The following is a 22591-nucleotide window of genomic DNA, read 5'->3' as shown; positions in this document are numbered from 1 at the left end:
AGAGACCTTTGACCCATTTTACGACCCTTTATTGCCACAACCATTAAGCAATCACTGCAGTTGTTAGGTGAATCATGTGACCACTAACCAAAATCTGGCTTCTCTCATAGACTTTGCTTGTTGGAAGCCAGCTGGGAAAGTCCCAAAAAGTGATCGTATGACCTTGGGACAGTGCAACCATCATAACTATCAATGCCAGTTGCCAGGTGCCTGAATTTTGATCATGTGACCATGGGGATGCTGCAACAATTTTAAGTGTGAAAAAACCAGTCATGTCATGCTTTTTTCAGTACTGTCGTAACTTCGAACTCTCACTAAACAAATGGTGGTAAGTTGAGGTCTACCTGTTCACAGGTAAATAAGGACAGATAATCCTTGACTGACGACCACAATTGAGCCCAACATTTCTATTACTAAGCGAGATCTTTTGTTAAGTAAGTTTTGCTGCATTTTACGACCTTTCTTGCCACAGTTGTTAAGTGAATCACTGCAGTTGTTAAGTTAGTGACACGGTTGTCAACTGAATCTGGCTTCCCCATTGCCTTTGCTCGTTAGAAGGTTGCAAAAGGGGATTGAATGACCCCGGGACACTGCAACCGTCATAAACACATGCCAATTGCCAAACATCTAAATCAGAACTCTCCAAACTTGGCAACTTGAAGACTTGCAGCTATGCTGGCTAAGGAATTCTGGGAGCTGAAATCCACAAGTCTTCAAGTTGCCAAGTTTGGGGGGCCCGATCTAAATTTTGATCATATGACTATGGGGATGCTGCAGTGGTCATCAGTGTGCAAAAACAGTCATATCACTTTTTTCAGTACCGTTAAAACTTTGAATGATCACTAATTAAACTGTTGCACGTTGAGGACTAGCTGTATCATACAAAGTTCCCTGAGAATATTGTATATATACAGATGGCATTCAAATGTAACCAACCAAATAGGCTAGAATTAAACTCTGGTTAAATTTTCCTACACATGACGTAAATTATCTTAAACTCTTGCTTAGATTACTTTGCTCGTCTTGAAGACAAAGAAGCACGCTGTTTCAAAGTTAGCGCTAGTCTTTGTGGCTAAAGGAAGGGTAAGACCGAATCTTGAGCTGAGACCCACTAAGATCATCTGGAATCTACGGCATTGTTAACAGAACACTTGCATGCACACAAGTTGGGTAGGGGTTACATTTGTGTTTTTGGATGACAAGCTGTACCTTCTTCCTTCTTAACTACTTTCTCTTTCTTCACAGATCCCGTTTTGGTGCCTTTCTCCGGGAGTCTTTTCAATGAACTGTTTGCAGTCTTCTTTAAGTTAACCTACGAAAGAGAGAGGAGGTAACTCAGATTCAGCCTACCTCAACTATGCAAGGAAAATATCATAAGCACATTCCCTAGGAGAGAAAAAGAGCCTGGTTAAAGTCCATAAAGGGATGTCCTATATCCATGATGGCAAACCTATGGCACGAATGCCACAGGTGGCATACAGGTGCAGGCACGTGAGCACCAGCCAAACTTACCTGCACCAGAAGTGCCCATTTTCAGCCTCCAGAGGGCCTCTGGAGCCCGGGGGAGGCTGTTTTCACCCTCCCGGAAGTGACAAAACGGGCCCGTTTTTCGGCCTCCAAAGGCTGCAGAGGCTTCCCTCGAGCCCCTGGGAGGGCGAAAACAGGCTCCCCCGGGCTCCAGAGGCCCTCCGGAGGTTGAAAATGGGCACATCCAGTATTTCCGGAAGGCCCGTTTTCGACCTCCTGAGGCTGCGGAGGCTTCCCTCGAGCCTCAGGGTGGCCAAAAAAGGCCTCAAAACGGGCTGAAAATCAGCTGGGAGGTACACACATGCACAGTGCAGATAAAGGGGCATGGGAGGTATTGCGCGCATGCACATTGCCTTCTGGATGCTGGCATGCGAGCGCACACGCAATTTTCGGCACGGGAGCCCAAAAAGGTTAGCCATCACTGTTCCATAAGCTAGGATCTGTATGCTTGGATTAGACAACGATTTCTCTGAAATGATAGGGTCTCCTGCTTGAGCAGCGGGTTGGACTATAAGACCTCCACGGTCCCTTCCAACTCTGTTATTCTGTTATTCTAACTACCATTTTAAAGACTGATTTCAATAGAAACTTCCCTCTCTTTCTGTCAGCCACCAAGTAGAAACATGGATCGTGTTGTATTTTATTTGAATAGAAGTTTACTGTAAATTTGTTCTTTGAGGTGCACGACAGCAAGAACCAAGTAAAGGACTAAAACAAAGAAGTTAATATCATTGCCCAAACTAGGTAATACCAGTCTGATGATGTTACCTAGTTTGGGTAATGAAACATCTGGAACATCTACAAGAAAACAACCACGCTCAGAGAGCACCTCATGTCAACTCTGAGCTACAAATATTCTCCTTTATAGAGGTTAATATCAGGAATCTGCCTGGGTAATTTCAGAAGTCAGAGGTTTACCCAGCGTTCATCTTGGCAGATTGTCCAAGTGTGTGGAAACCTTGGATGATTCAGAAGACATATTACAAGCTAACACAATAACTTTGCTATTACGTGAATGGCTTGTAACAAATAATAAGTTGTCTTTAGGATAATTTACATATGACTTTATTTTTCCTTAGGGCAAAAACCGTAGCACCAAATAAATACCTCAATGTGTGGCGTTTCTCCCAGCTGCAAACTATTGAAAATGGCTGCATAGTCACCGTTCAGATTCATCAAGTCTTCATGGCTTCCCCTCTCAGTGATGCAACCTTCTTTCATGAAAACCACCTCATCGCAATCCACAAGATACTGATTAAAAAGAAGAGGAACACTCATGGTGAGGTGGAATGATCACTCGGCCAAGATTTTGAAAAATTAAAAAAACAGTACTTTAAAAAGGCATAAATAAAAGTTGGTGGTAAGGTTCCAAATGATTACACGACATCAGGACAGTGCAGCTATCACAAACATCTGGCAGGTTTTGAACACGTGACCATGGGAAATACTGCAACAGTTCTAGGTGTGAAAAACAAAACAAAACTCCTCAAAGGGCAGACTCAAGGGACCACTAGGTCTCTCTCTGCTGTCAGTTTTCTATGTTTCTATTCATTTGTTCATTCCTTCAGGATTGTCACCCATTCACCATGCAAGTCTCATGAGCCATGAGATTTCCCCTTCCTAAATCCTATCCATTTTCATTTTTCTTTATACTAGTCACTATGACAATCCTGCAAAGCAGATGAGATTAATAAAACAATTGGATTATGTGCAGAAGCAATGTTTGCATCAATTTACCTCGGGCCAGCTCCCTGCCTCTCAGGCTCGTTAAATAAGACGTTAGAATTTTCTAAACATGGAAGCTCCTGTAGCCTCTCTTCACATGGAAAAAATGCTCTCCGCCCCATAATAATTGGGATATAAACAGTCCATACAGGTAGACTTCACCACAATTGAGCCCAGAATCGCCACTAAGCAAGACAGTCATTAAGTGAGTATAGCCGCATTTTACGACCTTTCTTGCCACAGTTGTTAAGTGAATCATTGGTGATTAAGCAAATCTAGCTTCCCCTACTGAATTTGCTTGTCAGACACCAGCTGGGAAAATTACAAATGATGATCATATGACCCCGGGACACTGCAACTGTGTTAAATACATGCCAGCTGCCAAGATTCAAATTTTGATCACATGACCATGGGGATGCTGCAACAGTCATAAGTATAAAAACCAATCGTAAGTCATTTTTATCAGTGTTATAACTTCAAATGATCACTAAATGAACAGCTGTAAGTCGAGGTCTACCTGTATGCACTGAAAATGCAGAATATACACTTTTATATATCAGTAAACAAATTGCTTACTTTTCCTTCTCACTCTTGGCTGCTGTTGACTCTCAAATACACCTAGGCTAAAACCCTCTTTATTTTTATTTCTTCTGTGAGGCTGTAACCCAATTAGGTTGATTAAGAGACTCTGGACCAGGGGTGGGATGCTACCAGTTCTTACTGGCTCTGTAGAGCCGGTAACTCTGAAGAGCAGCAGACACTAAACCAGTTCTGTGTTTGCTGCTGTTTGGCCCATCTGCCCACCCAGGCTCTTACCTGTCCTTTACTTCCTGCTTTTTCAACCTCGGCTGCTTTGCGCAGCACAGCTGAGGTTGAAAAAGCAGGAAAAAAAGAGGCTTTTCAAATATTGTGCACCTGCACGCAGCGCTTTTCAGCTACCTGGGCAGTACAGCTAAAGGTTTTTTCACACACGTGCCCGCAGGGCGTCTGACGCGCATGCACGCATAGTGTGCATGTGCGCACAAAACGTAATCACCGAACCGGTAGTAACACCGGTTGAATCCCACCACTGCTCTGGACAGCAGAAGTTACAATTTCCCACATTTATTTAGCCAATAAAATCCTGAGCAGAACAGAGCGAGATAACACTCTCAGCTTACCTGAAGCTGGTGTGTGATGAAAAGAACTGTTTTGGACTTCAGGCGCTTCCGGATTGCACTGTTGAAAATGTGGTTTCCAACATGGGCATCCAAGGCACTCAAAGGGTCATCGAGGATGAAAATGCTCTTGTCGCTGTACAGGGCACGGGCAAGGCTGATCCGTTGGCGCTGACCCCCACTCAAATTTGCACCCCGGTCACCAATCTAAATAAAACATGCCTTGTTCAAATATTTGTTTGCCCGCCACACCTTCTTTATTCCCTGCTTATCAATTTTGTCATTTCTCCAAAACTCAAAGCAGGATTCCAATAAGTCAACAGAATTCAAATAGCCCTAATTGATTGGAAACCCTTTACTGAATTTGATAGCAAAGATTCAAAGCTCAGTTCCTACGGAATCAAATTTTTATCTAGTACTGTAACCTACTTAATGTGTGCATCCTGTTATTTACTTAAAGAAGGCGTGTTTAAGGAATTTTTGAGACAAATATATTTGAAAACCCAGAAACCTAAAATATAATTGACAGAAACAGCAGATGCCTGTTTAAAAAACAGCAACGATAATTATTCACTCATTTCAATGCAGTTACATAATTTTACAATTCAACTGAAATGAAAAGCAGGAAGTACATCCAAGGCAACATTCAGTTGTATTTGATTATTAGGAAGTCTCTTCAACTACTTTCTGACTCCAAGAAATTAGCAAATGAAATGGAAACCACACTTCTAAAAAAGCAGAAAGGAATAAAATAAAGATTTCAAACACATTTAAAGCAGGAATGTTTTTTATTACCTAAAACCTCCAAAGATAGAGTTGGCCCTTGTTTCATTCAGAGGAAATTGTACAATTTAGGTGCTGCCATTCAAAAAGCATATTTCCATCAATTGAACTTGACACAACACAGAGAACCTGCTCTTTCCACGAAAATAATCTCTCCTTAACAATAAATACCTTACCAAACTCACGCCTCACTTAAGATACCTACCTTTTTGTATCAAGAGAAACAATTTATTTACAAATTTGGAAACTAGCCATCTCTCTCTCACAGCAGTTGGCAAAGCACCTAATTTTGATATTCCTCTCCTCAAAGTGCAACAGGACATGCCCTAATTATTTTTTTGTGTGAAATAACTAAGAGAAAGAGTGGCAGAACCTGGGGTTGAGTTAAAAGAGCCTAGAATCCCCATATAGCCACAAACGAATTCAGTCTAGCTTCTCTTGAAATCCCTTGACTCTTATCAGCAGAGGTGCTCACCATTAGTCGAGAAGATTTCAGCACACAGGATGACTAGCTATAAATTAATCCAATTGGACCTTCATGTGTCTTCCTGGTCTTTCCTGCCCCACATTAACCCATGAAACCATTAATAACATGGCAAGGTAAACAGGTCTCATATTTTTAGAGCCTGATTACATATTGAGTAGTTAAGGTGTAATGAAGTTAACAAGCAAAGCTGTTTATCAACCTCTAAGCATGTCATATATTTTCCCTCTACAGATGGGTCTCCTAGAATTGGTGGGCTGATGTGTTCAAGCAAGATTCTTACCTCTGTCAGATCCCCATTTGGTAGGATAGCCAGATCAGGTCGGAGACAGCAATCATTCAGCACCATATTGTACCTAAATATATATATATATGTGTGTGTGTGTGTATAGATGGATATACATCTTTTAAAAAAGCAGTGAACAGACCACTTCCAAGTTAAATGGGCCTAAGTCCGCCCCTATAGCATTTTCCCAAGGTCTGTTTAAAGAGAGATTTAGAAAATCTATCTCGGATACATATGGGACATTTAGAAATTTATCTGGTTTTGCCCCAGGTTGAATTGTGACTGTTAGGCCAATTAACTAATTGCTTTGAAATAGTTATGTGACTGGAGAGTACCATAACGGGCAACGAAGACAGTGATTGACTCAAAACTGACTTGTAACATTAGTTGCATTGTCAATGATGTAGTTATCAGGCTGGCTCTTACATAATGCTGTATTATAATTTTGTATAGCATGTATTTCATCCTTCCTCCCCAGCTGGGGAGGAAAATTCCTGCCAAGTTTAGATTTGATTTATTATTATTATTATTATTATTATTATTATTATTATTATTATTATTATTATTATTATTATTATTTCTCACTGATTTATCAGTGATTCCTATCAAGTTCTTATCTGTGCCCAAAAAATAATGTTTGAAAAGCACTCTCCATTTGTGAAGAGGTTCTGGCTTAGTAAGCAGTTGTAATTTGGCTAAAACCACAATTCCTGTGATGCAGTGAAATAATAAGCCAAGAATTAAGGAAAATCGGGGTTGAAAGACTTTCTCCCAGTTGGGAAGAACGGAAGATACATGGTTCCAGTGCTCAGTTCAAGCTCACCAAGTCTTATGTAAAGGTAAAGGGTACCCCTGCCAGTTGTGTCCAACTCTAAAGGGCAGTGCTCATCCCTGTTTCTTAATCGAGGGAGCCAGTGTTGTCTGAAGAAACTTCCATGGTCACGTGGCCAGCATGATTATACGCCAAGGTGCATGGAATGCTGTTATCTTCCCACCAAAGTGATACCTATTTATCTACTCACATTTGCATGCTTTCAAATTGCTAGGTGGGCAGGAGCTGGAGCAAGGAACAGAAGCTCACTCTCGTCCTGCAGGCTCGGGGCTCGAACCCAGGCTGTCAGCTTTCCAGCAGACAAGTTCAGCATTTTTAACCACTGAGCTATCATACCCCTAAGTCTCATATATTTAATACTACATCATGGCTTTGTGTCACAAAAGTCCTGGACCAATGTTTTATTTCAGTGCAACCAATGAAAAAGCCCACAGTAAGGGAAGTGCAGTCAGAAAATCACAGTCTTGTTACCAGATGTAAACTATCCATCCAGAACAGCTGAAAGGCTGACTCAGGACTAGCCTCAACCCATCAACCTTTCCCCACCTGCATCGTGAGAGAAAGTGCACAAAACTCCATCAGACCGACCTTTCTTCTTCAAACTCCTTCCCAAAAAGGATGTTGTCTCTAAGCGTGGCGTTGAGAATCCAGGCCTGTTGGGCCACATAAGCAAAGTTCCCATCCACGGCAATGCTGCCTTCCAATAATGTCATCTGAAAAAGCAGCCACAGGCCTGTCAAAGATACTGCCTCCAAGTCTTATCAATAAAGGAGAATATTTGTAGCTCAGGGTTGAAATGAGGGCTCCTTGGTGCTCTCTGAGCTTGGTTGTTTTCTTGTGAATGTTTCATTACCAAATTAGTAATGAAGTGCTAGAAACATCTGCAAGAAAACAACCAAGCTCAGAGAGCACCAAGGACCCCTCAAAGTCTTGTGTTACATTAACTCGTTCATTAATTTTATTGATTAGCCCTTGGACCATATCAAAGTGCAGTTCCAGAAACAAATTATTACTAAAATTTGATAAAAGCAATTTAAGCAATTCAAAGTCTTATAAATTCCTGCCCCTCCCTCTCAGACTCTTCTTTCCCTCTCCCACCTCCCACTTCTGGAGACAGGCCAAACTACCACATCCCAAAAGACATTCTTGCCTCATCTTTACAGATTTTTGTAAGCTCAATAAAACTTTGGGGGATTAGATATCTGGGGATAGATTGTTCCATTGAAGAAGGTCATCACAAATAAAGCCTACGTATTGGCTCCCTGCGCTTGGCCTTCTTTCAAAGAATTAATTGGTGAAGCCCTGTCTCAGCCCAAAGAGCAAGATCGGAGATGCTCTAAGATTGAGGTGCAACATAGGCCAAGGAGACGTCCACTTCCCTGGGTATGGTGTTATTAGTTATTAGTTATTAATATGGAGCCTCAGTGGCACAGTGGTTAGAGTGCAGTACTGCAAGCTACTCCCACTGCAATTTGGCAGATCGAATCCCACCAGGCTCAAGGTTGACTCAGCCTTCCATCCTTCCGAGGTCAGTAAAATGAGTACCCAGATTATTGGGGGCAAGAGACTGACTCTGTAAACCGCTTTGAGAGGGCTGTAGAGCACTATAAAGCGGTATATAAGTCTAAGTGCTATTGCTATTAGGTACCTCCTCTGCCTGGACAGAGGCCTCCCCAATCAAGATGAGGGATAGGCAATGAGATGGGCCACCTGGGCCTTAGATTGATACTCCCACACTTGTATGAGTGACATGCAAGAAAGCAAGAAGTCATGGCTTGGGACCAGGTTCTTTGAAGGACCAATTACATCTACTTAATGGCAACTCCAAAAAGACCATAGAAATATTTTATAAGTTGACCTTTTGAAGTTTTGGAAGTTTGGCTCGAGACTCATGATTTAATTGGGGTAACTGCCGGAATCTTGACACTCAACACACCAGACAGAAGGGCCAGGGTATGTTGTGGGTCCCTTCTCTTAAGAAGGTCCACCTAGTGGGATCATGAAGAAGGGTCTTCTCCATGATGGCTCCCTCCTTGTGGAACATCATCCCTGTGGAGAGAAGCCTGGCCTCCAACTTGATACTCTTTCAAAAGGTCCCGAAGACATAATTTTGGACCCCAGAGTGACAGGGAGCCAGTCAAGTGGTTGGTTTTACTGTTGTCACCAGTGGGAATGAGACTTTCTTAGACTTTGTTTTGGAGTTTTTATTTCTGCAAAAGACCTGGAGTCACCTTGGGGGAGTTGGGAAGCCATATAAATGTTCTTCATAAATAAAGCCTCTCCTAGAGTATGCAGACTGGTCACCATATGCCTGGTGTAATGGTGCACACTAAGCCAGTAGAACTTTAAATCATATTGCTACTGGAAGCTGAAAACTGCTGGAAATACCTTTGCAGTCTGGTTTTTACAATTTAAAGGAAATGTAACTTCTCTGTGCTATCAAGTCTTGGAAGAAGAGAGAATTTCACAACGGAATACAATCAGTTATGCCTGCCAAATAGCACTGGAAAGAAAGCAAACTGATTTGCTGTCAACTTTCATATTGTTTCCAACAAAAAGGGTAACAACAAATCCAAAATAGATTTTTTTAAATGTAATTTTCTATCAACTCCCGAGGGACCCCAAAACACTCTGGTCGTATCCTCTCTTTCTGATTCCACTGGACAGGAAGATTCAATCCAGAAAAGATGGTTAATGAGTGTTACATTTTTTTCACAGTCAAAGGACAACAAAAGAAAGAAAGAAGAACCAACAACTTACAAAAATAGTTTTTTAAAAGAGTAGTGGTATCTCACCTGTCCCAAAATGGCTGAAATGAGTGAGGTTTTCCCACTCCCCACGCTGCCACATATCCCAACAAGTTTCCCCTAGATTGGATCAGCAAAGGGGGAAGCAAAATTAGTGCATGATGAAGCACACAAGAAAGTAATGCTATTTACCACCCAATTATTTAATAAACATTAAACAAAATCCAATTACTATATGTAATATTAGTGGATGATGATATTATTTCCTGCAGCCCTGAGCATATAAAGAATTTTTTTTGCGTAGATGACCAGCAGCCAATGTCTCCTTGAAAGAAAACCTGAACTAAATGGATAGCAAAATCCTGTGGAAATTTCCTCAGTCCTCTGCCCTCAAGCAAGCTGATTGCCAAAGATACCACTGAAAGGAATCAATTTGAACTTTTCCTTTATCAAACTCGTGATTCAAGTTGTTTGAAGTCATGTAGAACAGACATCTTTGCATAAATATATGAAAATGCAGCTGCCAAATATTATCAGAACTAATCTGAAATAAAATTGTTGCTCCAGCATATCTGCTGTGTGCCCAACTTTCCAGAAGATAGATATGTCATTGTGCTGAAAATAATTTTGTAACACAAAGGGCAAACTTGTCCCTAGATAACCTAGGCTTATGTGTATCTGTCAGTCTTTCCTTCAGCTGGCAAATAGTTGGCTCTGGTTAGTTTAGGCCATAGTACAGGAAGTTCTCGACTTACAATCACAATTGAGCCTGAAATTTCTGTTGCTAAGCAAGACAGTTGACAAGTCCAAGTGAACATAACGTGCTTAATGCACTGCAGTGCGTATCAAATGACTTGTTACTCTCTGTAAACATGTAGCAGTCAAAAAAATGCACTAAAAATAAAAGAGGAACACAGCAACAAAAACAAATACAAGCAGAACCAGAAAAGGAAAACAAAACTGCTCCCCTCAACACAAAACACATAATTTGGATATAGGTAGTCCTCAATTTACAACCAAATGCGTTAGCAACTGTTCAAAGTTACAACAGCCCTGGAAAATGTGACTTACAACCCGTCCTTGCAATGATGAGCATCGCAGCATCCCAATGATCACGTGACCAAAATGTGAGCCCTTGGTAACCAGCATGTATTTACGTCAAGCGGAGGATCACACAATCATGTGTTTGACATTTGTGACCTATTCAGCCTGGCTTCCGACATACAAAATGAATTGGGGAAGCCGGGTTCCTTTAATAACCTCAATTCATTTAACTGCAGTGATTCACTTAACAACTCTGACAAAAAAGGTTGTAAAATCTAGCACACCTCAATAACTGCCTTGATTAACAATGGAAATTCTGGCCCCAGTTGTGGTTGGAAGTCTAGGACTACCTGTATATATACAAATGCATTTGTAATGTGAATGAGAGTTTTTAAAATTTCATAGCCAACTTGATTCCAAAGACCTTTATAGAGAAGGAAGGAATCTATTTTGTTCACATAAAAAAGGAAGCCAAATGGTTATAAAATAATACTTAACTATTTGTTTCATTGCTTTGATTTCCTACCCATCCCCAAAGGATAGGAAATGTCTAGCATTTCTTACAGTTCATAAATCTAGCATCTAGTAAAATAAATAAATAAATATGGCATTGATCCCTTGTATTAAACCATTTTACATGCAGTAGGGAAATGCAGTACAGCTAAATTAGCCCTGATATAATTAAAGACTGTTGAGGCATTTTCCTAACTTGCTCAACAATCAATCAAGATTGATTCCTAAGTTTATTTATTTATTTATTTTATTTACATACAGTTTTGATCACCATGACATAAAAAAGATGTTGAGATTCTAAAAAGAGTGCAGAGAAGAGCAACAAAGACAATTAGGAGGCTGGAGGCTAAAACATATGAAGAACTTGAGGATTTGGGTATGTCTAGTTTAATAAAAAGAAGGGGTGATATGATAGCAATCTTCCAATATTTGAGGGGCTGCCACAAAAAGAGGGAGTCAACCTATTCTGCAAAGCACCTGAAGGCAGGACAAGAAGCTATGTATGGAAACTCATCAAGGAGAGAAGCAACCTAGAACTAAGGAGGAATTTCCTAGAGCAATTAATCAGTGGAATGACTTGCCTCCAAAGTTATGGATGCTTCATGAAATGGTATAAGGTTTCCTGCTTGAGCAGGGGTTGCACTAGAAGACCACCAAGATTCCTTCCAATTCTGTTACTCTATTTATTTGTGTTTAAAAAAAATTATTTACCTGCTGCCTATCTCACCGTGGGGCTAGTGTAGACAGCTTAGAACAGGGGTGTCAAACTCATGTCATCACAGTGTCGTCACGTGACGTATTGCGACTTTTTTCCTCTTCGCTAAACCGGGCGTGGGTGTGGCCAATGTGTGACGCGAGTTTGACAGCCCTGGCTTAGAACAATAAAAAGGAAGAAATGAAAAGAAGTGCAAATAAAACAGAAGTAAAGTATCAGAACAATAAAATAAAAAATGGAAAAGGCACAATAAGAATACATCTTATTGTGGGGACCGGGGCTGCAATCACGTCTTTGTTGAAAAAGCAACCCTTTGGGGGGGGGTGAATTAGCACCATGCCACTTCCTAACTAGAGAGAGAGGGAGGGAAGGAGGGAGGGAGAGAGAGATGGGAAAGGAGAGAATTACTTCCTCACCTTCTCAATTTCCAGGTCAACGTTGTAAAGGACCTTCTGCAGCCGGACATTTGCAAGCTGGATACGCTGGGTCTCCTCCTCGGGGCTCGGGGGGTCGCTATCCACCAAAAGATGGCCCTTCTGCTCCGTGAATATGGTCTGCCGTCCCTCGTGTTGCTGCAGTTTCCTCTTGTCTTTCGTGCTCATGGCCGTCTTGCCCTTTTTCATTTTAGGGGTCATCTTGGGTGAGCTCTGGACACTAGCATGGGAGGATTCCCAGGCTAAGGTGGCATTTGTCATCTGTATGGCTGCGTGAGGACTGGCTGGTTTTTTCTTTACCATATGAACCTCTTCCATTAGAAACAAACTCTGATAGGAGTTGTGAGAGAGGTGCAAAGATGAGACACCTGGTCAAGACTGAGGAGGGGACAAGTCTACGGCACACTCACGCAGCAAAACACATCAGGCTATACAGTGCGAGGAAGCTGAAGAGCAAAAGGTAGCTCATTAGTGAAAACTAACGCCAGGTCCTTCAGAAGGACCTGGTTGACCCACAAATGCAGTGTTCCTCAGACAGAGAGACTTAAGACTCATTTGGCAGGTGAGAAATTTTGTTCGCCAGAAACACCACCAGCTTAAATGGGTGAGAGCACCAGCTCAACCCAGGTTCAAAAAAAAAAAAAAAAGCTTAATTCTCTGTTGTACAAAAACCAGGCACTTTTGGAATGTGACTGTGTGTTATCACTGATGACCAAACAGCATCGTTAAAAGCCAGAGCCTCTATGTCACGTTTTCCACTGCATCCGTCTTTCAAAAATATTCTGCAGTATTTATTCAACAGTTTACACAGAAAAACCAAAACACAGTTTGAGTTAGTTAAACAACAAGTATTTCCAAAGAAACTTATTTCTTTAATGACTCCCATCCCCCGCCGGAAATAATTATGGGACTGGCACTGAAATGATCCATGGATAAGCAAACTATAAGCCTCTGTCTTAAGAGATAATATTACTGGTTTTCTCTGAAGGGTTCCTCTTTCCCTACCTTCTTTTAACTAAGATTTAGCATCCTGCATATTTCAAAATGATAGTGTTCTCGCCAAGAATAATAAAATTATTCCACCGGCCTAAAGATTTGCTTGCTTGATGGAATTCCTGGATATTCAAATGACAGACCTAAAAGCAATTTACAGTTCAAAGCATATATACAATGCCTTCATGCAATCTCAGGTAGAAACTTCTGCTGATAACATAGTTCTATGGTGAAAAAAAGTTGGACATTAGCTAGTTTAAGCACAGTAAGAGAGGAACTGCAAACATTCAGAAACCAAGGGGTGGGGGGGAATGAAAATTGACGAACGCATCTTAGTGGGGCTGTTCTCAATATTTGCCAGGTTATGTTCTGAAATGCACTTTAAACGTAATTGTGACAAGAATGAAGCCCAACAGCCAGACTAGCTTTCCATCTGAATGAACTATGCATGCTAAAATCTTCAGCAACTCACAAGAGTTCCCTTATAGACAAGCAAATATGGAAAACTTTTTTTAAAAAAATGAAAATCACTGCCGAGGAATTTGATACTGTAAGCTATCATAAGGCATGCTGCAGGTTGCATTCTACAAGATTCTGCATGCGTGTGTATCATGCTTCATTATCATGCTTTAAATTTATTTAAATCCTGCAATCCTATTCTCTCTTTGACTTGGTAGTCAACTGAATGCAATTAATTACTAACGTTAGGGATGTTAGTATTATGCAGCAAAATGGGCACTTTGGCAAACTTTCACCAAGTAGAATTTCAGGATGTTTAGCTCATGCTCCTTGTGGTGAGAATAAAGCGAGGAAGGTAGCAAGAGATTTAATATGTATTTTAGAATATGCAAAAGGACCCAACCAAGTAGTAAAATACGTCAAGGCAAGGATGACTTACTTTAAATCTATCAGCTGCAACAGAAGCTTCAGACAAGGACTTCACAGAAAACGGAGTGACTTTCAAAGCAAAAGTCATGGAATTGAACACTGTCACCACTGTAAAAGCCTGAAACACAGACAGAAATAAGCAGTTTTTGACTGCAGCAGCAATAAGAAGCCTTGTGCAAAATCTAAGAATGTTTAGCTAATCGGCAACAGTGACAGTATTCTTTCAGGTTAAAAAAATATTCTGCAGAGTGCCTGGGATTTTCTGCCATTCTTCCCTGCAAATTCTCTCAGGCTCAGTCAGGTTGGATGGTGACTGTTAGTCAACAGGGTTCAAGTCAGGAATCTGGCGGGGCCACTCTAGGACATTCACAGAGTTGTCCTTAAGTCACTTCTGTGTTGTCTTGGCTGTGTGCTTAGGATGTCATGAGGGAAAGTGAACCTTCAGGCCAGTCTGAGGTCTTGAGCGCCAAGGAACAGGTTTTCATTGAGGATATCCCTATAATTTGCTCCATTCAGCTTTTCCTCAACCATGATCAATCTACCAGTCACCGCTTCTGAAAAATAACCTCAAGCATAGCATGATGCTGGCATCACCATACTTTCTGAATGCATTAAATCTACCAACTGTTAACAAGAACAAAAGAAAGCAGGTATCATTCAACTGATGACCCGGATGTTTTTCATTCTTCCCGAAAACTATTCATAAGAGGAAGAACACAGCTGGACTTGTTTTAATCCCTAATTATAGTAAGTATGACACTCAGATGTCCCATGGAGGATTTTCATGAAACATGAATACTGCAGTGTAGGACCAACAATCCAAATCCTTTTTAGCTTAAGAACTAAATTACACTGCACACTGAACTACATTTTTGGCACAAAAATCTGACCTCTCAGTCAATATGTATGTCTCCAGGCAGAAATAGATACTCTGTCTAAGTTATTTTCAGATATTATTGAAACCATAAGATAAGTCTACTTGGAACAATAAAAAATACAGAAAAGAGGGACCTGCAGGAACATTCCAAAAAGATACCAGCTTTTCTTAATACCTACTGCAATCAGAAACAGAAAAGACTACCACAGATGCTGATCACAGCTACTATTATACTGGAGGGTGGTTTTTTTGTGTCTTTGTTTTTTTGCTTTTTTTACTACCGGTAGGTTCATTTTAGTTCCTAAGTCATTACAGTCATTAATTATAATCTTCATGTAGGACTAACCCAGTCTCCTAGCAACTTTTCAAGGCGTAAGACAGGGGTGTCAAACTCACCACGTCACATTGCCATTATGTGACTTATCGTGACATTTTCCCCCTTCGCGGAGCTGGGGTGGGGGAGGCCTGCGTGTGATGCATCTGGCCCATAGGCCACCAGTTTGACATCCTGGCATAGGAAAACAGTATGCAAAGTTGGATCAGACCAGGTGAGAAAAGCATAGTTCATTGTTTTTCAACCTTGGCCACAAAGAGAGGTGGATTTCAACTCCCAGAATTCACCTGCCTGCCTTGCTGGCTAGAGAATTCTGGAAGTTGAAGTCCATACATCTTCAAATAGCCACAGTTGAGAAACATTGGCACAGATGATTCCAAATCCCCAAAGTTATCATTTCACATGTCTGATGTAAACACTATCTACCTCTAAAAATTACCTGGGCTGCTGTGAGATCATAGCCGAGGATCATATGAACAGAGAAGGTCACCACACTAGCTATCACTACAACGATGGGTGCCACTCCCACAGTGATGCTCTGGAAGTATCCTGCACGCTCCAGAATTTTGCGTTCTTCCTCTCTGATTTCTAGGAAGAGGAGGCAAAGATTAGTAGAAGATTAAATTAATAGCCAAGTTAACTGTGGTTTTGTCATCTGCAGGAACTACACTTACAGCAGATTAAAATGAAAATGCAAAAGGGGGCACGATTTATACTTTTTAAAAGAATTGATTTCCATTCAGATTGGCCCTCCCTGGCGACAAAAATGTAAGCTCAATTTTATACTATGATTAGTCATGCAAATGTAATAACAGTAGAAAAGCCAAAGAAACCTTGATGAAGATTCTCAGTAATCCAGGTAGAATTGTCTGAAAGTTGAATTATAGCAACTGGATTTATTTTCTTGTGGGTTTGACACCATCCAAGAAGAAGCAAAACTTTTCAAACCCACAAGAAAATACTGGTAGTTCTTCGCTTACAACAGTTCATTTAGTGACTGTTCAAAGTTGCAATGGCACTGAAAAAAGTGACTTGATTATGACCATTTTTCACACTTTTTCACAGCCATTGCAACATCCTCATAGTCACATGATAAAAAAAAAGGAGGCAACTGGCTCGTATTTATGACGGTTGCAGAATCCCTGAGTCATGTGATCACATTTTGTAATCTTCTGACAAGCAAAGTCAAAGGGGAAGCCAGATTCACTCAACAACCCCTGTTGCTAACTTAACAACTGCAATGATTCACTTAACAACTGTGGCAAGAAAGGTCATGAAATGGGGCAAAATCCAATAATTGTCATGCTTGGTCACAAAAACTTTGGGCTCAATTGTGATCGTAAGTCAAGGGCTACCTGTAAGTCCAGTTGCCAACTTTTAGACAATTCTACCTGGATGACTGAGAATCTTCATTGACATATTGCCATGCACTTTGGGGGAGAAATCATGAAGCTGGTGAAAGAACATTCCTAAGAATTTTAGGAGTTGGCACATTCCAACAATTCTCTGCCTACTCAGATTCCCCTAACCAACTTGTTGAGACTGAAGAAGCTGCTTGGATGGCCAGCAAAACATCTCAAACCAGCCAGAAATTAAGTCCAGTTTCCATGACTCAACTTTCAGACAAACAAATCTCCCTTGTGCATACCCAGTATTTGCAGCAGCACCAGCAACATTTACATGTCATTTCACTGTTCAAAGAGGAAGCAAAAGGAAGACCAGTGGATGAGACAGTAAAGAAATTTTTAAAAAAACTCACTTTGAACAGTCTGTGAGAAGGCTTTCACCCAAGCATACATTTTGATGAATTTAATGTAATTAAGCACTTCATTCATTTTCTGGACCCGTTCATCAGTTACAGCCACACATTTCCTTCTGAAATAAGCTGTAAAGCGGGATGCAAACATCTGGAATCGTAAGAAAGATAATATCATCATAACAAAAGGTGCAGACTCTTTCAGCCAATATACATACAATAGAGATCAAAAGCATCATCTATCGAATGAATTAGCTAATACCGTGTTTCTCATATAATAAGGCCGGGTCTTATTTTTTTTTGAGCCCCGAAAAAATGGCTAAGCCGTCTTTTCGGGGGGTGATTTAATTCCCCCCCTTGCATCTTCGGGCGGGCGGGCGGCGATGGCTTGGATGTTGACCTCGGCGTTGGTGGGCCACTTCGTATCGGGGTCAACGCAGGCAGCACCATATCTGGGTGTGCAACAAAAGTACTTCCTAACGGCAAGCCCCCCCACCATTCCCCCCCATTTCGCATGTTTTAATATAGGCCTTAATTTGGGGGGAGGGGCTTAATTTCATTTCATGCCTATAAAACATGCTGGGACTTCCTATTGGGGGAGGCCATATTGTTGGAGAAACAGGGTAGCTTAGAACAGAGTTTCGCATTCACATTTTCGTAATTTCTGTATGGACTTCAACTCCCAGAATTCCTCAGCCAGCATCCTGGTTAGGGAAGTTTCAAATATTTCATATATTCACAATATATTGGCCCCTGTTTCAATACTCATTAGTGATTTGGCTTTTAAACAGATAGTTTTCTACTCACCATTGCAGGATAGAAGAGGATGAAAACAGCTGAACCTAGGAAGCCTGTTGGTCCAAGAATTACAACGTTGTAAACCATGCCAAGAATGGCAACGACAGGACCTCCAGCCAACAAGCTACCCACAGCTGCAGCTTCGAACATTCTCTGGCCATCATTGGAGCATATATTTATGAGCTGAAATGTACACAGTGCAAATCAGAAATTATCAAGGGCACAGGACAGAAAGCAACCATGTCTTCTCTATTGTTTAGACTGAACAGATACAGGAAAGAAAAGTAGTGTACAGGTAGTCCTCAACTTATAACCACAACTGAGCCCAAAATTGCTGTTACTAAGCAAGACAGCTGTCAAGTGAATTTTGCCCCATTTTACAAACTTTCTTGCCATGAATCATGTTAGAGACACAGATGTTAAGTGGCTTCCCTCTTGACTTTGCTTGTCAGAAGTTTGCAAAAGGTGATTACATGACCCCAGGACTCTGTAACCATCATAAATAGGAGCCAGTTGCCAAGCATTCCAATTTTGATCATGTGGCCATGAGGATTTTACAATGGTGGTAAGTGTGAAAAATGACCATAAGCCACTTTTTTTCAGCACCATTGTAACTTTGAATGGTTACTGAACAAGCTGTTGTAGGTCAAGAACTACCTTTATGCTATTTTATTCATATATGGCCTATTCAGTGCTAATATGCAATGGAAAGGCAGGATATCAATTTAACCATTGATAAAATGAGACCCACTGTCAGGTGCCAATAACCTGGAGCATTCATTGGGTTCAAAGCACAGAAGAGTCTATTATTGCTACTTTTAATAGAAGAGCCAAGTCAACTAATGACCAAAACTAAATTGGCACTAGATAAGGGTCAATGGAATTCACAGGGGGCTGAATTTAAGTCTTTGGTGGCAATACAATGACTTCAAGCTGATGACACCTTTAACCCAGCCTTCCAGTTCAGCCTGTCCTTCTCCTACACCCAGCACCATTTTAACTTACCTCGCCCAAAGATTTATCCTTGATATTTTTCAGTCTGAGTATTTTCTTGAAAGCCATTGTAAGGATAGCTCCACGCAGCCTGACCCCAGTGCGATAGTTTAAAGCCCATGTTAACGCCAAAGACCAGGAACGAATTACTTCTGTTATTAAGAGGCCCAAAATTAACAACAGGCTGTATTGTAGATTGGGTTCCGTTTGCTGAGTATATTCAAGAAGATGTTTCACCATAAACGCCTACAGGGAGAAAGGCAATACTGCATGAACATCCTAGTGTGTTAGAGGTACCATTCAAAATTTATTTTTTTTATGTTAAGTTAGAAAAAAGGAGCTATTTGATTTCAGATTGGAATTTTTATCATTAATCGAAAGACTTCCGAGAGGTAATAACTGCAGGTATTAACAGCCTACTGAATCTCCAAAAGGGAATCAAACATATCAGGCAATGCGCAATAATTTGAAATCTCCCAATTCTTTACGCTGCTCCATTGCTGCTCCTTCACACATTGTCTAACTTAACATAAACCTGAAAGTTAGCTGAAACAATTCATCATCGCTGTCAATTTCATAACATGTACTTTCTTGCAAAAACTGAGCATATTACAAACATAACACCTTTATTATTCTTTCTTTCAAACGTGCTTATTTGAGAAAAAGGAACAAATGTACCTACAGTTGAACTGGGGAAGAGTGTGAGAAGGACATTTTGCAAAACATTCCTGAAAATTAAACATCAGCAGTTTAAAAGTAAAGAAAAGGACAAGCAGAAAAAGAAAAAAATCAAATTAGGCGATACCAATTTAAAAAAACAAAACAAAAAAACCCACCAGCCCTCAACCCTCACTACCCCCCATCCTCCCTCCTTTTAAAGACAAAAACAATTTTACCTCAGGAATCACAATTTCAAAACACCACCTGCAAAAAGAGAAAAACAGCTCCCAGGCCACAAATCGTCCATTTCATTTTCATTGGCCAAAAGGACAGTGTGGTCCATTACAACTCAGATTCATGAGCAATATTAAGTACTAATAAATGGGAAGCAGGAAATTTTTTATTTGCAAACAAACCAGTAGTATCTTATGAAAAGTGAGTAGTAGCATGTCACAAACACTGTACAAAAGAAAAGAAAGGTACGGTGGCAGAACGTACAATCGGCATGCACAACAAAAGATTACACAAGGCCTGAATCCAACTCAAGCTTCCAACACAAAATCGAGCTCACATTTTGCAAAGACACAAAAAAATTAAATATTACAAGAAAAAGCAGGACCAGTGTTTGTTCACAAGTCCATGGAAGAGGGAAACATTGGCGGCTAATGATCTCCATGGCCAGATGTGTTTCCCCCTTTTGGTTTAACACGGCTTTGCTAGACGGAAGATTTTTCAGCTGGGCATTTCCAACAATAAAGACATCTACACATTCTGGAGCTTAAGGTTCTTTAATCAAAGGCAAGAAGTACGGTTGCCCACCACAAAAATGCGAAAGGATGGAGATGCTTGGGGTGGATTTCTGGAGTCTTTAGGAAGTCCCCACGGCTACAACTGGCTTTGCAAATCAGTGTTCTGGACAACAATGGGTGCAAGCCCAGGCTTGTCAAGGAAGGAGCAGAAGCTCAGGATCAAGTTAAAAAGTGAAGGCAAGGACCACGAACAAGTCCCAAGGTGGCTGATTCTGAATTTCCAACTGAGAACTCACTCGGTGGGATTCCTCCCCCGAGTTTTCGTGCGCACATGTCAACAGCCGGACGTCCATCATGTGCCCAAAGCGGTCGAAAAAAGGACAGAACGAGCAAAAAATAAAAAAAGGACCTCAAGCAAATCTCTGATCACAGCACAAGCTCAGATTCCAAGGTCACACTACGCCAGCTTGTTCCTCCATTGCTAGGATTTTACTTTCTCTCCATCCGAAACACAACTGGCTATTTTGTATGGTTGATGCTATTTAGCAACAAGATTGTTGGCTTCTGGTGCAGGATTCAATCCATCAACTGAAATCAAGTCACTGGCAGCGTGAATAATCTTTCGGTGCTCTACTTTCATAACCTATGACCCGACATGCTGACAAGGGCTGCCAACATTTTCTCACAACCCACTCGATACAGGAAGAAATAGGGATAATATTTGCAACATCAGCAGGAACTCTCTTCTACCATACTAACTAGAAAGTAAGAGATTTCCAGGGAAGAACAACAAGTTGGCTTAGGGTGTTGTTGTTGTTTTTTGTTATAGATGTAAAGAAAGTAGTGGCAGAAAGACCAAAAGGGAAAAAGAAACAATATATGCAATCTTAAAAACATTGTTCTGGTTAAAATCATGATGAGAACAATCAGCATATTGTTTCCATTTAAAAACATAACAGTAACCCCAAGCTAGCAGAAGCGTAGAAAATTATCCCTGAAAACTATTCCTGAAATTATTCATGAAAACTATTAATGGTAGTAGCTGCTCTAAGCTAGCCTGGCTGTCATAAACATTCCCACAAATAAACATCACCTTACCTTCCATCTTGGCGTTTTGGCTTCTGCCCAGCTTGACTGTCTCATTCTGATCGCAGAATACAGCCATCCTGGAAATTCTAAAGAACAGCTTCTGTCATTGGCTCCACTACAGAGAAAACTCTCCCAGATTCACATCCAGCCTTTTACAGCCGAAAACAAGCTGCAGCTGGAATGAACTTGGAAGAGTGGGAGGCTTACCTTAAATGGCTCTCCCCACCAGCCCACCCCTTTCCCCCATCCCACAATGCCCTCTGCAAAAGAGACCTTGGAGCATCCTTCACTCAATGCTTTTCAACAAGAATTTCAATGTCCTATGGAAGCCAAGGCAAGGTTTGGAAAAGGTTTAAAATATATATATATATGCTGATTCTGAGGGCTATTAAAAAAAAAAAATCTAAGCTGCCTCAGTAGGTTGTGGGGCAAACCAGATAGCAGACAAGAAATTCCTGAACCTATTTTACTTAAAAAAGAGGACAGACTGTTTTTGCAAGTCTGGATATACAAGGAACTCAGGAACAACAGCATGTTGGGTTTTAGGCATTTTTACCACCAATAATTTCAACAACCTCACTAGAACTGTAGGTTTTTGGACCTTCAGATGTGAATACTAGTTTGCAAAAAAAAAAAAAAAAACCTCAAAAATTCATTTTTATTTATCAATGCAAAGAGGTAAGTCAAATTTCTTCTTTGATCCATTCCACATGGATCAAAAGCAAACCAACCCAACCCATAGAAATTCCTTTGATTGCCAACGGGTAAAGATAAGAATTCCCTTTGTACTCCAAACAAGGGAATTAATTTGAGTTATATAAATTCCTGGACAATGGAGGATGCATACAAATAATTGCATATATCCCAATTCAGGACAAACTGCCTGCTGCTTGTTCCTTCTTGTCCTGTGTTTCAGATGGGCTGATGCTGTGCTAAATGAAGATGACAATTCAGTTGCCCGCTCATTCTCTGCTTGGCCTTAAGAGCATCCACGGGGCTCTGTAGTGAAACAATGACAGAAGCTCTTCTTGGGGGAACTGGTTCTGTTAAAACCTCATTCTCATTAATAGCATATCCAGTGAAACGACTCATGAGAGCTTTTATTCCCAATACAACAACAGTAACAAAGACTGAGAAACACAATTTACTTCCTTCTTAATAAGAAATGCAAGCAAACTTTTCAGATTTAAGGATGGGATAGGATTGG

The 22591-nt window shown here is 40.8% G+C and overlaps 1 protein-coding gene and 1 long non-coding RNA gene across 5 annotated transcripts in view; one reads left to right on the top strand and one right to left on the bottom strand.

Moving 5' to 3' along the window:
• ABCC5 (ATP binding cassette subfamily C member 5) overlaps positions 1–22591 on the bottom strand; it is a 62752-nt gene that overhangs the window by 15796 nt on the left and 24365 nt on the right. For 2 of the 4 annotated variants that reach the window (XM_087965534.1, XM_026688591.2), the window contains exons 6-17: positions 18899–19132; positions 17903–18076; positions 17099–17246; positions 15779–15927; positions 14139–14246; positions 12230–12577; positions 9590–9661; positions 7383–7507; positions 5960–6032; positions 4413–4616; positions 2635–2778; positions 1210–1312 (exon numbers count right to left, since the gene is read on the bottom strand). In XM_087965534.1, the coding sequence (XP_087821660.1) occupies positions 1210–1312; positions 2635–2778; positions 4413–4616; positions 5960–6032; positions 7383–7507; positions 9590–9661; positions 12230–12577; positions 14139–14246; positions 15779–15927; positions 17099–17246; positions 17903–18076; positions 18899–19132 (1882 nt within the window). Of the gene's footprint in view, positions 1–1209; positions 1313–2634; positions 2779–4412; positions 4617–5959; positions 6033–7382; positions 7508–9589; positions 9662–12229; positions 12578–14138; positions 14247–15778; positions 15928–17098; positions 17247–17902; positions 18077–18898; positions 19133–19564 lie in introns of all 4 variants that reach the window. The other 2 variants (XM_087965535.1, XM_026688593.2) reach the window with 2 other exon arrangements.
• LOC148131014 (uncharacterized) lies at positions 1243–5582 on the top strand. Its single transcript, XR_015749541.1, has 2 exons — positions 1243–1330; positions 2607–5582. It is a non-coding gene; the product is annotated as an uncharacterized LOC148131014 (long non-coding RNA).

The sequence above is a fragment of the Notechis scutatus genome, chromosome 4 (assembly GCF_049901735.1).
Source record: "Notechis scutatus isolate UNSWTSFEM ecotype Mainland chromosome 4, rNotScu1.2, whole genome shotgun sequence".
Taxonomy (NCBI): Eukaryota; Metazoa; Chordata; class Lepidosauria; order Squamata; family Elapidae; genus Notechis; species Notechis scutatus.
This window is presented reverse-complemented; position numbering and strand designations above follow the sequence as displayed.